Source organism: Leptidea sinapis, chromosome 26 (genome assembly GCF_905404315.1).
Source record: "Leptidea sinapis chromosome 26, ilLepSina1.1, whole genome shotgun sequence".
In the NCBI taxonomy this organism is placed as follows: Eukaryota; Metazoa; Arthropoda; class Insecta; order Lepidoptera; family Pieridae; genus Leptidea; species Leptidea sinapis.
In genome coordinates this window covers 1,337,663-1,359,488 of record NC_066290.1, presented here as the reverse complement: position 1 = coordinate 1,359,488, position 21,826 = coordinate 1,337,663, and the positions used below count along the sequence as shown (strand labels likewise).

The 21,826-nt window shown below is 35.7% G+C and overlaps 1 protein-coding gene across 2 annotated transcripts in view; it reads right to left on the bottom strand.

The window, feature by feature from the left end:
* Positions 1 to 21,826, bottom strand: part of LOC126972287 (ABC transporter G family member 23) — a 119,060-nt gene that overhangs the window by 2,116 nt on the left and 95,118 nt on the right. For both annotated transcript variants that reach the window (XM_050818934.1, XM_050818935.1), the window contains 9 exons: positions 17,594 to 17,795; positions 12,873 to 12,987; positions 5,821 to 5,993; positions 5,586 to 5,648; positions 4,696 to 4,851; positions 3,951 to 4,185; positions 3,517 to 3,641; positions 2,218 to 2,342; positions 812 to 1,056 (listed from right to left, as the gene is read on the bottom strand). In XM_050818934.1, the coding sequence (XP_050674891.1) occupies positions 812 to 1,056; positions 2,218 to 2,342; positions 3,517 to 3,641; positions 3,951 to 4,185; positions 4,696 to 4,851; positions 5,586 to 5,648; positions 5,821 to 5,993; positions 12,873 to 12,987; positions 17,594 to 17,795 (1,439 nt within the window). The remainder of the gene's footprint in view (positions 1 to 811; positions 1,057 to 2,217; positions 2,343 to 3,516; positions 3,642 to 3,950; positions 4,186 to 4,695; positions 4,852 to 5,585; positions 5,649 to 5,820; positions 5,994 to 12,872; positions 12,988 to 17,593; positions 17,796 to 21,826) is intronic.

The following is a 21,826-nucleotide window of genomic DNA, read 5'->3' as shown; positions in this document are numbered from 1 at the left end:
TGGAATAGGAGGACAAACGAGCGTACGGGTCACCTGGTGTTAAGTGATCACCGCCGCCCACACTCTCCTGCAACACCAGAGGAATCACAAGAGCGTTGCCGGCCTTTAAGGAAGGTGTACAAATAATAATACTTAAAAAATTGTAAACAATAAGCGGACACTGCCAGTCACTGTTGCCAAACATAACGAATTCGGCGATAAAGCTATGGAGCGAGGGAGAAAGATGGTTGTTTGGCGCGGCGAGTGGAAGAGAAGGAATTACCTTCGTTTCGTTTGCCGTTGTATGTGGACAAGGCTTGAGGCAATAAATAGCTGTTTTTTATATCATCTGTGACAATTACTTTTTTTATAATGAAAATTGAGGACGAGACGAGCAGGACGTTCAACTGATGGTGATTGATACGCCATTACAATGCAGTGCCGCTCAGAATTATTGAAAAACCCACAAATTCTGAGCGGCACTACAACAGCTGCTCGTTTGCCCAGTCATTTCACTAGTTACGGCGCCCCTTAGACCGTAATGCTAATACATTACTGCTTCACGGCAGAAATAGTCGCCGTTGTGGTACTCATAATCTAGTGCAAATGAGCCTCCTACTGGTACAAAAACTCAAACTTACTCTTGTCAACCTCGGTCATCCTGGAAAACTTTTAGACAGCAAAAAGTCGAATTGAATAAATAATTCCTGTTTACTTAAACCACTCGTTTGAATTCCTTAATTATTTAAATTTAAACACCAGCAATTGAGCCGAATGATAGATTGCACCCATATCCCATAATAGAAAGCCAAAATAATACAAAGGTCCAAACCTTGCAGCAACGTGAGCATGACCACGAAGGCGATGTTGCCGTTGCACTTGACCCCGAACACCAGGATCATGAAGACCAGCACGAGCGCCGTCTGGCCACACATCACCACGAACTGGGTGACCACGTGCGAGAACAGGATCTCCCCGGGAGACACGCCCGCCACCCACGAGCGGTCCAGTAGACCCTCCATACGTTCCACGATCAGCGCCGACGAGGTCAACGCCACGGCCAAGAAGAACACGATCCTGGAAACGAATTATGTTCATTTTAATAAATATTAATTGTATATCAATGTACAAAGATGCTCCTCTTAAAATATTATAAACTATTAGTTATTATTTTCGCGGTCCTCAAAATCTACACGGAGCCAGAGAGTAGACAGGTCCCTACAGTGTCAGCAGATATCCTCCCTAACTTACACACATACCCCGGCATGAGGCAAAAAATTATGCTCAATTTTGTACCCGGGGTACGTTAAATATGACGTATCGCTAGGTCGAGATATCTGCGTCTCCGTAAGGGAACACAAGGCCAGCTGAGCCGTCTCAAGGTTGTGATGGTATGTTTTGATAGGAATCGTATTAATTAGATACATCTCATATCACAATTATTAGAGTTCCTTACCCCAAGGGTAAGGGGAACTAACCAACGGGAACCATATTTCGGCGAGCTGTATGTATCTATAGAAATCTGAATAAATAGGAACCTTATAGGTGACGTATGAGGCATATTACTTCGAATGGGTCGATCGACGTTCTACTGGTTTTAAATTCAATTTTGAATAAAAATTTAAATGTTATAAGTGCTTATTACTTGCAGGACCACTGATATATATATTGCTACATATGCTTGCTACGTTCCGAATATTGAGGAACTTGTGAAAAATTACGGCAATACCAATAAATTAAGAATCCCATACAGAACGAAGCAAAACAAAGTTGATATATTGAAAGGGTTGAAAGGGTGTGCTTTACTATTGCCGCTGTAACAATAAATAATAATGGCGACTTAGCTATTTAACAAAATTATTTTATTTAATAATTCAAAAGTATATGCTTAGTGTAATATATACCTATCCATACAGTATACAGCGAGCGAGAGAGAAGAACATATCTAACAGAGATTCAGCAAGATAGAAATGGAAAGAGAATCTATTGTAACTGTAACAGATTTTGATTGACGAGTCGTAAAAAGCCAGCCACACTTGACCTAGATTTACAAATGTAATTTGGTTAGGCCGTATATACTCCAGTATTATCTTACAAAGATTATGGTTATGTCTGGTACGATGGTACAGAAAGTTTTGTGTGCGAGGACCAGTGAGTTTTCATTAAAACGCGTTAGCGTTAGAATGTAGGCCAATATCTGGTCACTTAAGGCCATTAAGTAACTAAAATATTACTTACGTGAGTATGACTCCGGGTGCCACAAAGTCCGTGAACGAAGGATTGTTGTCGCCGTAGATCGGGTCCTTAAAGTCGATCGGGATGTCTCCCACTTTCGGATTGTATTGGCAAGTTGACAGTAAGTCCTGTAACATTGATTTTCACTATTTAGTAAGAAAGAAAGAAAACAATTTATTTCACAAAACACTCACAGGATACACTTAATATAATAAGATAAAAGTACAAAACAAACCAAAAAATAACGAATTTAAGTAATGATTTTGGTTGATTGTTTTGCCTTAATGGTAGGTATATTTGGGCGATTTTTATTATATATTGGAGATAAATAATTCATAATAGGTACTGTATATAAATCTCATATAATGGTCTATAATAAAATATATAGATCTTTTAAAATAACTTTTACAATCTAACTCTAGAAACTAAACTAAATGAACATTCTCTGGTGTCACAGGAAACCTTGTCTAAACTGATTCGCCAAGCCATCGTCTACGATGTCGCTTGCCGCTTTTAGGTAGGTACTCATTCCAGGTGGCTTCCAAATACGGAATAAGTATACGATCAAGTTGCCAGACTCTTCATAACTATGCTTCTAAGAGGAAATATACTCTTATATATATTATCATGGATAACGTATTGAGACATCTTCGGGAAAAAGAAAATCATCATAGCAACTATTTCGGCCGAAGATGCAGCCTAGTATTACTATGCCTAGTAGTACACTTCCATATAGTGATCGTTTGAACTACATGTAATTTTTATCAATAGGAGGCCTCTTTGCTCAAAATGCCGGTTAAGTGGGTACCCTTTTTTGCCCTAAAGCATAACGTGTTTTGGTTAGAATTATTTTAAAATAAAAGCTAATGCTCATGCACTACATTACTATCCTGTTTTTTCAAAGTACTTTCTCTCCTCTCATTACTATCCTGATTTATTCAAAGTACTTTCTCTCCAAGTATGCTGAATAAAGTTTATTAGTGTATAAAGTATATTTGTTAGTGTGAGGCTCCTTTGCGCAGGATGCCGGCTAGATTATGGTACCACAATGGTGCCATGAAGCAGTAATGTGTAAGCATTATTGTGTTTCGGTCTGAAGGGCACCGTAGATAGTGAAATTACTGGGCAAATGAGACTTCAACTAGTGCCTCAAGGTGACGAGTGCAATTGTGGTGCCGCGCAGACTTTTTGGTTGTTTTTCAATAATTCATTGTAATGGGCAGGGCGTGACAATTACCATTAACTCAACGACATGCTCGTCTCGTCCCTTATTTTCGCAAAAAAAGTATGATAGCTTGGTACCTTGGCAAAGTCTCTGTAACTGAACTGAATGTCCCGGTTCAGCATGAGTCCGATCTGCTGGTTGGACATGTCGAGCCACACCTCGATCTCGGAGGACGCAATCGTCTCATTATCCGCGATGTCACCTGTAAGTAAGGTTGTATGGTTTTAAGCTTTCACGGTTACATAGTATTATGCATTTCAATTCAATGTATATTTACGAAATTTTCTCTGTTTCTTTAGCTTCTGGTCAAACAAATTTTGTAGTTTTCGTTACTAGATTTTTAATACTCATTAATTTTTATAACTGTAGAATATGTTTTAAAGTTTAACCTAGTTGTATTACAATTAATTTTAGAATAGTTAATTATTTTGGATGTAGACGCTGACTAAGAACGGATTTTCAGAAAATCCATCCAAAATATAATTTTCAACGACTGTTTACAAAGACTTACCTAAAGCCAACCTAGCCACAAGAGAGTCAGTATAGTTCTCGTTGAAGTAGATAACTCCCCATGCGTCCCCTTGTTGCACCGCGTGCGTGGCATCGCTGAGGTCAGCGTAGTAGTTCTTGATGATGGAGCCGTTCTTAAGGTGGTCGAGGTACCGGCAGGACAGGTTCTTCATGGAGCAGGATGTGTTATAGGGGCAGTAACCGTCGAATACGTTCACGTCATGGTTAACTATAGCCTGAAACGATAAGTCTTTGTTAGTATCTCATTAATTGACACTGAAATACCATGTTACTCTACTCTCTAATTAATTATTAACCATGAAATCAAATTTAGTTCAAAGTTTCATTGGTTGTATTTTTTTGACTCGGAGTACTTTATTTTCTAAAATAAATGTATGTTTTTATAATATGAGCTACCTGCCAGAGATTATCTTGTCGTTTTGAGGATAATCACACCATGAAATTTTTAAATTGACTAAAAAGTTTGCTATTTTGACATTACAGACACAATTTTTTTATGTAGTGATTTGGTGCAATTCAGATGAGTTGTGATGAGGTGAGTTAACATTAGAGTAGATAAATGATTAATAAAAAAATTGACGGAGGGAAGAGAACATAACGCACTTGATCTTCCTGAGGTTTCAACGTCTTTTTAAACTAATAGCCCTCGAGGTTTCGGTAATTCGCAAAATATCTTGTATCTGAATTAATTCTACCAGTAATATTTAGATGGCAGTGATAGTTACCAGTTTGAGACCGCTGGGATCCCTGCCGATGGCCAGACAGAAGAGTATAACCTGCATCACGGGGAGCGCGAAGATGAACAGCATCACACCGATGTTGCGCCACATCCGGAGGAAGTTCTTCTGGATCAAAGCCTTTATCTTGCCGCGGGACGTGAACTAAAATATTAATTACCATATAGTCATTTGGACACGACAAAAAAGGACATACTATCCATTAGGTCCATAGAGGTGTTTTGAAATAACTTAATGGAGAAAGGCAGTGCAAAGAGACTTTGGTTGACGGAGTTCACATACCAACAGTTGCTAGTTTATCCTCCTCTGCCATAAAACCAATTTTCGCTCTTTTTTTATGGAAAAGGAGGACAAACCAGCATCACCTGGTGTTAAGTGATCACCGTCGCCCACATTCTCTTGAAACACCACAGGAATCACAGGAGAGTTGCCGGCCTGTCCCAGAAACACCGCACAAGGAAAATTATTCCACAGCTTTGTAGTACTTGAAAGAAATCTCCTTGAAAACCGCACTGTGGAGAACCGCCACACATCCACATGGTGGGGATGATATCCTTATTTGTAGTGTGTAGTGTAGTGGAATTGGGCGGTAAAAATCAGGTTAAACTCTTAGTCTACCAAAGACATCGAGGAAGATATATAGAAGTTATCGAGCTTCGTGATGTACTAATGATCGGTTGTAATCGTAGAGTAAATCATATCTAAACAATTAGCACATGGTAGTTATTTTTATTGGAAAACTTTTCTATCAATCATGAATGTAAAGATTTACACTACATAAGACTAGACATAAGATATTATCAAAATGCTTTAACCAAAAGACGAATGTGGTAAGGACTTTTAGTTTATGAAGTAATTGTTGAAATATAAAAACTTACACTGAATCTCCCAGTGCAGTTGGTACATTCGGACGCGACAGCCTCCGACACTTTTCCAGGAAGCTGAAACATAGCAACCATAATTAATGTGTTAACAGTATTAAATAACAAATCTATAAATATTAAATTAAATTTCAATTTTTATAAATTAAAGAAAATAACTACAATTCTGCAATTTTATTAATTGAAAGTAAGTTCTGTTTAAATAATTTCCGTGTTGATTTTAATAACTCACATCTCCGTTGGAGCCGGGTCCGTGGTCCATGATAAGCACCTCCTTGCTCTGGTGGAAGTTCAGTCCCACGACCTGGGCGTCTTCCACCGCGTACGGAGCCTCCTCTCTCTTCGACATCTTGTTTAGCCCCAGGCCTCCAGACACGTTCAGTTCCACAACTTGATTGGTTTGACCTGTAAGTGATCATAACGAGTCAAAGTACAAATAAAATACAAGTACTGCTTGTGGCGGCGACGTGGGACGGGTCCCTAAAATATGGTCGAGGGAGGCGATGGTTAGCCCACGCGTCATGCTCGTGAACGGACGCTACTTGTGGTGGCAGGATGATCCTGTTACCAGAAACTCGAGCAGAATTTCTGGCATGTTCTTAAAATTAAAGTTATTATATTTTTACAATCGCCAATAAAATGCTTGCAAGATACATTTATTTACTTACGATTTATGTGGATTGATGCATCTAAGGTACTCAATAACTCTAGTTTTAACGTAGGTATTAATTTACATTTACTTTTATGACTTACTCGTGTTAGGCATTGGGTGTGATGTTAGAGCATTTTTGATGCATCACTTAACATTTATTGTAGTCGAAATGATTTGTAAAAGGATGAAGCTGTAAATGTTGATTTTAAAGAGTAGCAATAAGTTTCTTGCCACTTCTTCTCCTTAAAGCTCAACCTTTTCAAAAGCGGTGGTAAATGTAAAAAGAAAAGAAAACTCAACATTCATAAGTGTCATTTCCTTGTCTTACATGAATAAAGTGATTTTAATTTGATTTGATTAGTATTTGTAAATGTGTTAAGATAGTACAACATTCGTATTCGTAAAGACCTCGAGATGTTGTGCGACCAGGTATTTATCTGGCAATATCGTAAAAAATAAATTAACATCTAAGGCCTATTATAATGTAAAAGATTATTTGAATGATAAAAGTAATTGAGACTAATGTTTGTAAACTTCTTATTGTTATTAAATGTTGTTATACTCATTTCAATACTATTTTAAGTAAGTTTTGTACTTCATCCTGACTTCCACTAATTTTTTTTTCCGTTATTTAGACCTGCGATCAGTCCTCAAGACTATAATCAGGTGAGTTGCAAGAGGTTGAGGTTTGGCGAGGTGGAGCCACTGCCCCATCTCCCCTTAATTAAATAGCACATCGGCTCTCTTTAGAGTCTTCTAATCGGATTTTGTTGCAAGAGCATACTGGATAGCGGGTTTGGGTGAATTGTCAAACGAGCCTTATAGTTGATTGAGTATCGTTTTACTTCTTCAAATATGGTTGGGATTTCCAGATACTCATGGATTTCCGAGTTTCGAGCGTACCAAGGCGCCAATGAAAGTACCCTTAGTATACTGTTTTGAGCTCTCTGGAGGCACATAATTTAGGATTTGCTGGCTGTCAACCATAATAAATAACTTAAACAAGTTTTACAATGAATTTAGTTTTATGAATTTGAATAAATTGCGCAGCACCATATAAAGGACATTGGTTATGCAATCAGAAGAGAAGAAGCAAACTGAGCGTGAACATTGCCTTCAAAGCTTCAAGTATTTTATGACTCGTAGGAACTTTAACATTTATCTTCTTCTACGAATATCCTATTCCTAAGGTACCTAGTGTAACTTATATACATTATTTTAATATCTACCATTTTTTAAACAGTTTTGCAGAAAATTAAATAATTTTTAAAGTAGTTTGACTTTACCAGGTATACTCCAACACAAACCTAACTGTAATTCTAAAGCGTTTCGCCCCATCTGAGCTGTCCTCCATTCTTCAGGAAGGTTTGTCTCAACGATAGCTTGAAATCCACCATTGCAGTGGTAAAGCATCTACACATTTGTTGCGCCGCACTGACAACTGTCGATAACATACAAGGATTGGCGCCTGAGATATTCCAATATAAACCATGTTCATGTATAATTAATAGTGCGTCCGATCTAAGAATGTGATTTGGTACAAGTATTCTTCATTATGAATTGAATTAAGATAAGATACTGATTTGTATAAGGAAGGCATTATTATGAGGAAATCATTATAATAGATAAGTCTTATTAAGAGATAATTAGCTCCAAATTCATTATATTTTTATATTAGTCCTCGATAGAAGAGACAGGGATTGAGTTACTGGAAGATGATGGAGATCATTAGAAACAGCCCACGATCATTTTTCTTTCTTTTAACTGTGTATAACTTTCTTTAGCTGGGAAATTTTCACAAACAAAGCCCGAATGCTCATCGCTTACATTTGTGAAACGTTCGTACCTCTGTGGGAGTTTATTATTACAATTTTAACTACAGGAAAAACCTAACTACCTAAATACTAACCTACGAATATCTTAAAATGAAAAATATCCAATTTTCCTCGAACAACTCAACAGCGCTTCTACTAAATATTTTTTATGATCATTATCTAAGCCAGCACCCGGTTGCCTAAATGTACCTATTTGTTTTAAAGTTTTAGTACACTTGAAGGAAAACATTTCATTATTATTATTTGAACAAAACATTAATAAAGTTTTTATATACGATACGGACGAGTATAATATTTTAAGTACTTAATAAATGTTCATTCGAACAAAACAAATCTCATAACTATTGTTGACAGTTACATGTGGACAGGGTGAAGATGTCGTAAGTTAGGACGTTATTCTGCCTGATTACTGTTCGAATATAAGACATTGTGATTTGAAATTTATTCTTTGAAGCTAAGAGTTTGTTTCTATTAAAGTTTTATAACGGTTTTCTATTTCATTTTACAGTTCGTATTTAGACGTTAATTTATTTGTGAATTTTTAGTAGTTGGTATTAAAATTTTATTAATTGTTATTTAAAAAAAAACTTTTGATCTTATTTCCTAGACTATAATATTTAGAATAAAATGATTACATTAAATTAATACAATCGTTACGTGGAAGTGTACCAAGAATACTGGCAGCATTTCCTCTTTGGAAAGCTATGCTATATCCGTGGACTGAAATAGCTACCAGCGCTTGAGTTTCCAGTAGCCTTATTGAGGCGCGAGGATAGTACTTTGTATATTCTCCGCGCCTCTGGGCCCCACGGGCCAAGTGTCTCGACACCAAACGGCACAAAGATGTACGACTTACTGAGTCTAACACATTTGCGATGTTTTTAAGTGTTGCTGTAAAATAGCTGTTTATCTACTTGTTGTGTATTTGTCTTCGAGGTCTTGCGGATGCTTGGATTAGTGATCGCCAGTGGACACATGAGTGAATCATAAAGTTGTGAAATGTTGCGTGCTAACAAAGTGTTGTAGAGCCAAGGTTGTGGTTGTACGCCGCGCCAGCGCCCGCGCCGAGGACCTTGGACGTCCAACTTGTGTTGAAACAAACCGCATCGTAGAGCCGTGTGGAAATATACTTTATGTGCATTCTCAATTGCGAGAAATATTATAAATAATAATATGACAGATAAATTACCATAATTATTAAAATGATTCCACGAATCATTGCATAAAGGCTAAACTAAGATTAAAAAATAGACTTAGATATTGTGCAAGTTAATCTTTATTTTGATAGTTTAATTATCTTTAGTAGTAGGATCGGAACAAATGTCTTTCCTTCCAAAATATTAAAGGTTGGAAGGGTCCATTGTTTATCAAAACTAACTTAAAACAATATGACAAACAATAGATCATGTCTTAATTATTTTGTAATAATCCACGAAAGATTGATATCCGGAAAATGAACGTATTGAGGTGCAGCGGAACTTAGTTTATGATATTGTTCATTGACACAAACGCTGCACAACAAGTCCACAAGGAATACGGTATCAGTAACTCCAGGAACTTCAAACTGTCGAAACTATTGCAACCTTCGCATTACTCTTCCACATTTGGTAATCTCGGAAGTCAACTTAGAGAATTAATCAAGTTTAACATATTACTGTCCAGTGTTAAAATTGAAGTTTTTATATCAGTCGTATAGTTTTTGTCATTTTCGTTTAGTTAAAGCTGGCCAGAGAATCTCTGTAATATGCATCTGTGGGAACATGGCAATGAGTAGTTGATCGAATTACGAATGAAACGCGAAAAGTTGCGCTGAACATATTCTCGTATTAGAAACGAAGCAAGCCCTGGATCGTAACCCCCAAAGGAACGTCAACGCGGTCAAAAATAGTAGTGAGTGATCACTACTACGACAGCAATCATTGTAGAAACAGTTGATCTGGATTTAGGTGAAGCACGAAGCTCAACAGAGACTAGGATGACGGGGTACTACAGACAAGGTGTCTGATACAGCACAGAAAAAGTTTATTCTAAGTTGGAAGTTGTTGCAATCAATTCACATTCAAGAGAACCAAGGATGTCTTGAATGTGCTTAGGAGCGTTAAATACGATATTTCTTCTCCTTTTGAATGTGTGGAAGCTGTCATTAGAATTGTTTGTATCTCGAAATTTGAAAAGGAAAGCTAACACACTCTGTCACTCGTAGCAACAAGGAGAGACTTGGTATGGTATGGTATGGTATAGGGGCTCCTGTTTCCGCAATTAAACCACTAGCATGGGTCCATTTAGCGTGCAGTAATGGCCAGTTACTCCAACCAGCCCAGCTCCTTCCAGAAGTTCAGAACATTCCTGGGGTGTTCAGAGACTTCTTGGAGCGACCTCGTATTGGTTAAGGTTTTTGCCCGTTGGTTGGCCAGCCCCCGCAAATTCCAGGATTACGTGAGCGACCGTTTCGTCTTCGGTCAGACAACCTCTGCACTTAGGACTGTCCGTTACGCCGATTGTGAAAAAGTGTTTGTTTAGTGATGTGTGACCCGTTAGGGTGCCCACCATTATACGGATGTCATGTCTGTTGAGGCTGATAAGTCTACGTGTCAGTTTGGGCGATAGTGCAGGTATCGCCTCCTTCGACTGTCTACAGCTTCATACATTCATCCATCGGGTGTTGTGTAGATAGTTGGTGAGAGAGCGTATCCATGAGCGCATTTGGCTGAAGGGCAGTGGCCCAAGGAGAGACTTGATAACCATTCAGTCATATTCACAAAGCACTTAATAGGAAATTATTCAAAACTCAATATAAGTATATAAGTAAGATTCGTGGAGACCTCGGAGCTATATGTTTAAATCAGGCTATGCATTATAGACAGACTGTCCTTGGAGATTGAATGCTAAAAAACTAAAGAGTTCTGAACGCGTTTATCTCTGTATGTTCCAGTCGTAGTTGAAAGATTTATTTTTGCATTTGATAGCCAGATTCATGGAGCAAAAGGCTAAATAAGATGGGGCTATATCTCTTAACCAGCCTTCAATATTTATTTTCGCAAAGTAAGTCAGAAAACTACCTCGAGCGACTCTGTAAAGGCTGTGAGGGCGGGACTTGCTTGTACAAACACTCGCCAAATGTTGGCAAAATTGAAATGTTATAATTGTATATCAATTTTAAAGTATGTGTTAAGGAACTAAAATATCATTCCGACTATCTGTTTATGTGGCTCTTCTACTGTTGTTTTCAATGATTTTTCTTCCCCATACTGCACTCAGAACCAGCGCTAATTCATAACTAAAAAAATCTTGTTATTGAATATGGACGGCGGTGATCACTTAGCTCCAGGTGAACCGTACTCTTGTTTGTCATCCACAAAAAAATCTTATCCACATGCCACAAGATATATACGATCCATCATCTACAACTTGTTACCACTTCCACCTATTAAATCTCATTTAATCTATGTATTTCATTAATTCAGCATTTAATCCGAATTCTGATAAAACAGTTATTGTTATATTCGTAACAAATGATAAGTTTTGACATCCAGCGCGGAAGTATTCGTCAACAAACAACAACGGATAGATGGAAAGTTCTAGAATATTAGAGCGAAACCGAAAGTGATTTACACGCGAATTTGATTGTAATCTGGTCGGTACTCGGTCGCCATACAACGTCATCTCATCACGGATACAAATTGCTCTTATATATGATATGGCTTGACGTAACCAATTATGCAACTGATACATTTGAAAACGAGAGAATATCTTGACTCTGTAAGAACTGTTTGAAATAATAACGAGGCTATCGTGTTATCAAAACTAACCTCCGATCATTGTACAATAAGATTCTTATTGACGTAGGAACAATGACGTTCTATACATATAGACCAAATCACGACGCATAAAATTTTTTCGTTTTTTATTCTATATAATTTTTATTTTATTTTTTAATAATTTTTGTTTAATTTTTTAATAATTAAAATTTTTGTTACCTATTTCATTTAATTAAGTATTTTAAGATTCTAATTAATACTGTAAATTGAAGTTGTGTGTTTTTTATTGCTAATAAAGTGTTTCTATTCTAAAAACAAAGCCGAAATATGGAACGTGGCGTAAATTACACCATAAGAAGCTACGGCTGCTGTATCTATACATTGCCGCATTTACTCCAGTTGTTTTAAATATTCTTGGTCAATAAGCAGCAGTGTAAAACATTTATTCAGTTCAGAATTGTATCGGGATATAAACATGAGTTCAGTATATAATAGAGACAATTTTGTAAGTTGAGATAATTGAGGTGAATGTGAAGAATTGAAGCTAAGACTAGCAGGTCAGGTGATTTCATTTTTTGTGCTACCAGATGAATGACGCACGTTTTAGAAGAAGAATTATTTCATGACATATCGATCTGGAAACATAAGTTGTTTGTACGTGGTAGAGAGTTCTTTTTAAACCACACTGTGGAGGAACGCCACACACACGTATTGTGAGCTGTTCTGCTAAGAGTGTAAAAGTCATCCGAATAATAAATGAACATCGTTTGCAGAATTAATTAATCGCAAAATTAATGTTTACACATTGCTTTACGGCAGAAATAGGCGCCGTTCATGTACCCAGGTGGTTAGGAAATACTGCAAGCAACAGAATTGATGTCATAAGAATCTGGCGATCACGCGAGGTACAATATTTTGTTTGTTTCAAATACCAGACATTTAAGTTTTGCACGTGATTATTTGCATTTTGATGTGGTGGTGGTAAAATTCGACTGCCGGTATTAGCCTGGACAAAATCTCTTAAAAATACCATGGTTACCTTGTCTTCTGGAGAGCTTGAGGAAGACATCCTCCAAGGAAATACAGCCATATCGCTGGAGAAGCGCTTGAGGTGGATCTTCAGCTAGGAGTCTCCCGCTACGCATCAACCCGATCTAGAAACAAAACCAATTTATGAAATATTTATTATTAAATTTAGAAATAAAGACTAGATAGATCATCGCTTGATAAGTGATCACCTTCACCCAGTATAGACGATTATTCAGAGCGAAACCCAAGCCGAGTCGACTAGAAACATTTTTATGCCGATCTCAGTTAATACTTAGTACAAGCAAAACACGGGATAACATATTCTAGATTTATATTGTTGTCTCAAATATTTTGATATCATTATGGGGAAATAAATAAAGCAGAATTTACACATTTCGGACTATTTTTACATGCTTTTTGTTAGGTTCACCTGTATGTATGTTTGTTTATAACATACTCATTTAGGCGCGATTTTGACCCACTTTAAACGGCCAGATTTCGTTCAAAGTTCGTAGATTTATCTAGGACCGATGACAATAAATTAATCTGATAAAATTATTCCATTTTTCAATTTGCAAAATGAGATTTTTGTTAATTTATATGATTTTCATCTGTCATCGATGAAGCAGTTGCTGTGTTTATTCTTAATGTTTTAATTCCTATTTTTTAGTTCGGTTTTCTATAAGTAGCGTGTTTTTTAGTATTTTAAACTATTTTTATTTTAGATACATTTAAAGATCATGATACTTGTAAGAGCGTCGCAATTTTATGCAGCTAAATATATGTCCTATTAGAGCTAGTACTCTTTAATAAAATATATTAATAAAAATATAAAGAATTTGGTTTAATTGCCCGAAATAGCCTTAAACAAATAACTTGCTATTATCAAAACTGGTCGAATCACTTTTTGTACTATAAATATGTAATTAGCAAATCAAACTCATTTCAACCTACTCATTAACTTGTTTGACTACTCTATATCTGGTTTGTCTGTTTCAATTATAATACTTAATTAATATATTTGCAAGGTTAAAAAAATATTCAACAAGATTCTCTCAACAAATAATATAAAAAATTCAACTCTAAAATAAGCGTTTATTCCAAGCTCGTGCACCAACTTTATTTTCATGGATCGACAATCTCTCTTTAATTTTTTTATTTTTAAGTGATATCTTACTGTCTTATTGATACCAATTAAAAAAACAAATTGGTTAGATTTGAATGATCGATATCTCAAGTCAATTTCCTAATTTGTTATTGTTGGGGTTGAGCAGATTATCAACTGTAAAGTAGATCCTGTAGTTGGAGCCACAATCCGAGAGTTGACCAAAGCATACCAAGGTTTAGGGATCGTGCGTCTTACGGACGGTTAGCTAAAGTGGTAAGAGCGCTGGGACCTAACCTGAGGGCGCGGATTCGAATCCCATATCTTTCATATTTTTGGTACAAATCGTATTTGTATACTAAATCTATCTTTATCAATATCAATTGGCAAGATACTATAATTATTATATTAAAACCATTAATTAAAAGATCCTTAGTGTCTGATAACAGGTCATCTCCGTTCCAGGGTTCCAGAAGTTCTGATAGGAATAATAAAATGGAGCCAGCCATCGGCCACTTAAAGGCCTGTGTGAAAAAATATGGTTGTTTTACTCGCTGTGGGGTTTTATACAAAAACGATAATCATCCAAGACGCTATTATGATGTCTATAACTCCGTTTGTCTGTCAGCGAACAGTATCTATATATTTATTTATTTAAGTACACCACATCTTATACAAAACAATTTTCTAAGTCTTATGTTACAATTTGTTGTTCTAAAGTATAGGACAATTATTATGGTGAACTAAAAAACTCCCTAATTACTTTTGAAAAATAAAACTAATAGTTACTATGGCTACAATCAAATCAAAAACAAAATAATAAATAAAAGTACAAATTTTAAACTTAACATAATTTAAATAAAAGAGAGAAAAAAGTAAAACTACTTGAATATGCAGATTGAGTACCAGCAAAGTGCTTAACTACACTTTCTATAAACCTGACCAGCCCACTACCGAAAGTGTCGAGCTCGGAATTGGTATTGTTTAAATTATTGTAATCGCGAAGAATTTAAGGGAAAGGAGCCTGAACTTCCAGGTTGGTTTTTACAAAAGGAATTTGGAAGATTCTCTTGATTTTGAGCCTTGGGAATGAACATGGGACAGCAAGTTTAATATTACACTGTAAGAGGTGACTACATTGTATTTGACCGTTAAAGAGTTTGTATAGAAATATGGCGCCAACAAGAGATCTCCGATCGAGCAATGGAATCATATTAAATTTTCTGAGGCGCTCATGGTATGGGTGTCTATGAGAGAATCCAGTACTCATGTATGCAAGGTGTCGTGTGAATTCTCTTTGGATACTCTCAATGTGTTGCGAACGGATTGTATATATTGGATTCCATAAAACGCTACCATATTCGATATAGTCATATCGCGTTATATATATATATTATGGTGCAATAGAGCGTTATATAAAATTGTTTTTGTTTTGGAGCCGAAACAATTTAAATATCGCTTTATAAATCCTAACATTCGTGGGAATGTGGTAACTACATACTTTGTTAACTTGTGAAATAAACGTTCATTCGATATCAATGGGTACCCCGAAGTCACGAATCTCCTACACTTCTTTTAATAGTGCGCCGTCAAGCTCATAGCATTTCTAGTGTATTTAACATGAAAACTTTTGCTTGCATTGAGGATCATATCATTTAATAAGCACCAATTCTTTATACCTATGAGATGACTTTGAACAAAAGCAGCCTCAGAGACAGAGTTGACCACTTTATGAATTTTTAAATCATCGGCGAAGAGAGATGCTTTAAAATGTTTTAAATGCTTTGCGTCATTCACAAATATCAAAAAGAGCAACGGTCCTAGGTGGGATCCCTGGGGAACACCAGATCGCGCAATGTATGAAGTAGACTCAGTGCCTCCAACGACTACTGACTGAAGTCTATCATGCAGATATGACTCGAACCATTTCAGTATATCAGTTATCAGATAAAGTCGCGCTGACAGACAGGAACTCCCATTAATTAACCTTCCAATACTGAAGCCTAAAAAAATACGCTAGTTCATTAATATTGAATATTTAACAGTCGGAGTACTTTAGCAAAGAAAATTGTTAGTTTAAACCAGTCTTCGGCATAATGTAAATTATTACTTTATGTAAAAGAATGTTGTCTAAAACGTGACCATAGAGGCCAACTACTGGTCGGTACTGGCAGGTAGTCGAAATGATATCACGTTTGTCGATAACAAATTATAAATAAGTGATCGTTAACGATTTGTAGGCGATTTAATGGTACAGGTTATACGAGTATATGGTACTAGGGTCAGCGCACGTTAGTGCCTATAAATAAATTGAATACAGTAAACAAACAGTAACAAACTCTCGAATGTCAGAGAATCAACTGAGTGAACAGAAATAAAGTAAAATTAGTGATGACAGTAGCAAGTGATTGATATAGTAGTTTAGATATCGTTCTTTAATAATAAGGACATTTTTAAGGACACAATGTCATTCTAATTTTTACAGCTTGTTCCCAGATACGCAAAATATAGATACAGAAATATACAGGTTGTAATTTTTAAATATGACCAGGTGATTATTCCGCAACTATTACAGATTATACATATATTAGATATATTTACTATTACAATTTCCTAATATGCAAATATTGGGGTTGAGCAGGTTATCCACTGTAAAGTAGATCCTGTAGATGAAGCCACAATCTGAGTGTTGAACAAAGCGAACAGAATTTTATAACGAGGCGGTACTCGAACGGTTAGCTCAGTTGGTTAGAGCACCGGCGCGGAACGCCGGAGGTCGTGGGTTCGAGTCCCGCATCGTTCATAAAATTTTGTTTTTAAAATTTTATTTGTATATTACAGATATCAAAACACTTAAAACTGTTACTTACAGTTGTATATTTCTCGTTCGATTTTTAAATAGTTATTGATATTATTTTCCTGATAAGCTTCTAACATGCTTTCGATTTCAATTTTAAGTTTTTTGACATTTATAATAGTTATCGCCAGGTCGCACTTAACGATTACATCATATATAAGTCCTATGGACAAGTTCTTTAAAACTAAGTCTAATAAAATTTATGTCCCCATAACGAGCCGATAAAAAAAAGTGTGTGTGTGTGTACTTATCGGCTTGCACGCATCTTGCTAATGAAAACATACAGCTTGTATACAGCCGGTATGAGCTTGAACCCTTTGCCTGTCCTAATAATGAACGAAGAAACCAAAAAAAAAATGACGCAAATGTCAGAAAATTTTAGGAACCAACTTCAACCTGTTACTTTTGTGGTACAGTGATGAGCGCGCATCATAAAATTTCACTCTCATCATTTTTTCATAACGCGCCTAAAGAAGTATAACTTCATAAATCAAAAATAAATATAATTTGATCAGGTTAATGTGCATTAAAATATGTACTTAATTTTGTTTAATGAAAAAAAAGTTATGCTTTCTAATGTAGTTTTGTTAATTGAACCAGGTACTATATTTTCTATTTTATTTCTGTTATTAATATATTAATATGATATTAAATGTTAAATTATTTCGTGTTGGTCTTATTCACTGTACCAACCTCATGGCATACTTTATTCAGCAAGCTTAGCTACGGAACGCTAAAATTTTAACATAAATATTTAATAATCACTCACACAATGCGCCTGCCTGGCTTCCTCTATATAATGTGTTGTGATGATGACCGTCTTGTCTCCGGAGCTGGTGATCCTGACCAGATGGGTCCAGATCGACTGCCGCAGCAGGGGGTCCACTCCGACTGTGGGTTCATCCAGGATGAGCAGCTCAGGGTCGTGCATGAGGGCCACAGCGAACGACACTCGTCTTTGTTGACCACCACTGTCAATAATAAACTCGTTGTATTTTTTACTCGTTGTATTAGATCATTTATACATCTAGATAGACTATGGCAGCTGTGAAAACGTCGAAAAGAAATACTTAAGACTTACTTAAATACAAAGTGTAATACAAATCGCGAGTGTAAGACGAAGTTTGTCACGCACACTAAACTAATATTCCTGGCCTGTTTCTATCGGTTGTCTATCAGCAAGAGAGTCTATCTAAACGTATAAATTATCTAAGGTATTATCTTTGAAACAAGAGGTGGCCAGAGGAACGTTTGCCACAAGAGATGAACGATTTCTGGTCTTTGCATATCCTTCAGCATTATTTTCAGGAAAGGTTACTCCTTTCGATAGCACGCCGGGCCTTCTGTATTTTGAACCTCGTATATTATATATTCAAGTTTGTCTCGTATATTATATATATATATATATATATATATAAAAGTATATATATACCTACAAAAAAACACCAGTCTATAAAACAATGTGTAGGATACACATTTCCTTCTATATATTTCCTTCTTTTTTGACACATAATATAACAAATAATCTAGCCACATGGGTAATATGGGTGCAAGATAACGATAGGTATATTATATCTAATCAATACACATACATACTTCAAGAATAATCAATACAATATTTATCAAAATCCATGTCTCCCTGTAATGGAATGAGCTTCGATACGATATGGGATTTTGCAGGAGAATTTGCCCTGCTCTTCCATAAAAAATAATCATACTTAATAGAACGTTCTAGAGAACTTATTTGAGAGTTCGCTAATCACTGGCCCAAGATGTTCAAATTCAAATTAAAATTCAAAATCACTTTATTCATGTAGGTCACGGAAATTACACTTATGAATGTCAAAATAAATTATTTTTTTTATTATTGAATTTACCGCTACTTCGCAAAGGGTTGAGCGAATGAGAAGAAGTAGCAAGAAACTCATTGCCACTCTTTTAAATCAAGATTTACTTTTTCATTGTTTTACAAATCATTTCAATTACAATATATGCAAAGTGACGCAACAAAAATACTCAAATGTCAAAAACTGAAAGGCTTACACGTGTAAGTCAAAAAAGAAAAAAAGGTAAATTAGGTAATACTTATGAACAAGAGTTATTGAGTACAGTAGATGCATCAATCCACACATACCGTTAATAAATAGAGGCATTATGTGTTGCATTTCATAAAATAAAACATCAAGCACACCTCCCGATAACAAGATCATCCAGCCACCACACCATGTTATGCTATTACATCTTTCAACATCTTACAATTGCACTCAACAGTGATAATTATAACACACAATAAAATGCTGTACAGAAGCTAACATTAGCTACAACTATTAAATAACATTAGTGCTCAAAACAATAATAATTACACTAACGATTTGCTGCACGCAAACCAAATCACCTACACTAATAAACAAAAGCTATTTATTGTAAATGGACGTGAAACAAAGTAATACCATAGATTGTGTAGTCTATAGACACGGAGAAAAACTTTAGCTTTTAAGAAACATAGGAAGGAGAGTGACCGGCCTTCAAATGCCATAATTTTATCATCCGATATTAAAAACAGTTCTGAATTCAAAATTTCAACTGCATTTTTTGTATGTTTGTTGCCTAGTATCACCGCTGTGTATGACATAATGTATGTACACCTCAATTGCTCCCATGGTAAAAAAGAAGATCTGATAATGGAATCTATAAATCAGTGAGCGGTTTTGGTTTTATCAACAACAGAAAGTACTTGGTGAAATGGAAGTGATGATGAAAACTTATTTTTTACTGTTTAGTCACTTAGTTTACTTTTAAGTTTTAATTATTATTGCACACTAGCTGACCCGACAGACGTTGTTCTGTATATAATAAATAAAATAATGTTTTTGTATGAATTTGTCAATAATATATCATAACATCAAAAATTACTTCGTAAAATATGCACCCTTCTGTCGTAATGAAATTTTTCACAGCAGAACTGTCAAACCGTGTGTCAATAAATTCTCTCATAGAAATTATGTATGGACACATCAAAGTAAAAACAAATTTGTTGTTTTTATTTAATTTAGCAGCATTTTCCTATTTATTCACCTTTTAAACCTTCCCTGGACTTCCACAAATAATTCAAGACCAAAATTAGCCAAATCGGTCCAGCCGTTATCGAGTTTTAGCGAGACTAACGAACAGCAATTGATTTTTATATATATAGAAGATAGAAGATTTTGAAGTCGGTATAATTTGAAGGTGGCAAGTGCAGAAAATTGGAATAACGTATGTGTCTTGGGAATCCGTTTCAGTTATGCATGATTGCGCTAGGAAAAGTAATATTTAAAAAACATTTATGAATGAAAACACATCTGTAAGTGTCTTCATTCATTAAAAACGTTTTTCTTAACAAGTATTTATGGCTCCGTCTGTAACATATGATCGTGTGCGATGTCGAATGCGTACTGCGTGACAAATGCATTGTTCACGCTCTCAGTGTTTGGCCCAGCGTGACAATCTACCTAATTGACAAGTTTGTTAAACAATTTGTCACGCCGGCGTTAAGCTAATGTTTTGTTTTGACGAGCTCATTGTTTGTTGCTCCCGCCCATAGCGGTAACAAACACGGCATTGGTCAATGTGTTCATTGATAGGTTTTAGTAGAAAGGGATAAGGAACAGTGGGAGGCTCCTTTGCACAGGATGCCGGCTAGATTATGGGTACAACAACGGCGCCTATTGCTGCCGTAAAGCAGTAATGTGTAAGCATTACTGTGCTTCGGTCTAAAGGGCGTCGGAGCTAGTGAATTTACTGGGCAAATGAGACTTAACATCTTATGTCACAAGGTGACGAGAAGACGCTCAGAATTCTTGGGTTTTTCAAGAATCCTGAGTGGCACTGCATTGTAATGGGTAGGGCGTATCAATTACCATTAGTTAAAATGTCCTGCTCGTCTCGTCCCTTATTTTCATAAAAAAAGCGGTAGGCACAAATGTAAATTTAATTATTTGGCGTCAAGGGTTGGGTTTATAGATACAATGTGGGTTATTATCGAACCAAGCAATATGTAATTATTTATTTTAAAAAATGTATAAGTTCCGCTTATTGCTGGGATGCTGTTTGTTTAATTCATTGTAATATTTGTGTACAACAGCACATAAAAACACTAATGAATATAGATGTTAAATAAATTGTAAACATAAATAAGATAAATAATAGCTTTAAATGTATACACTTTTATAATTAAATCCTAATAAATAATTTTAAATGTTTTATTAAAAAAATGGCAGTGTCGTAAATCCTACAACTCCACAACTGAATATGTAAGTGATCGGAGAACCTGGGACTAGATTATGATTATTTTATAGCAATAGCAATGAGAGTAGAATATTGAATATTTTATTCAAAAGAGCGCAAAAAAAGAATGCTGGGAGAGTTTCTTGCGCCGTTTCTTCTCTCTCAGAGCGCTATTTGTTTCCGAAGCGGTAGTAGTATCAAGTATATTAGAAATGAATTCTAAAGGAATAAATTTTGGGAAAATAAATGCCTTTTAAATTGGCAAGACAGATCAAATATATAAAATTTCACAAACTTAGTTTGAATAAACTTTAGGTACAAGGTCGCCTAAATTCCTACTCAACATTCTACACGATGGTCATTAACATTGAAATAAGTTTCTAGGAACTTCCTTAGACTTATTTATAATATTTTAATTCTTTATACTTAATCATGTGTTCTTCTATTACTAAGAAGTCCGTCAGTCCGTCTGTCAGCAGGCTGTATCATACAAGCCGTAATAATTAACGTAAACAACGAAGAGCGGCTCGAATCCTCAAAGTAAAATAAAAATGTGAGCCGTCACGGGACGCCTGGCGATAGATGTGAAACAACGACATTATTTTGTAAAAGTAATATGCAGAAAAGAACATATTGTGATAGGAACTAAATATGTCATAATGATAAAATAAAATATTACGATTTTTTTCCAGATAACGATGACTATTTATTGAATAAACATTTATTTTCATTAAAT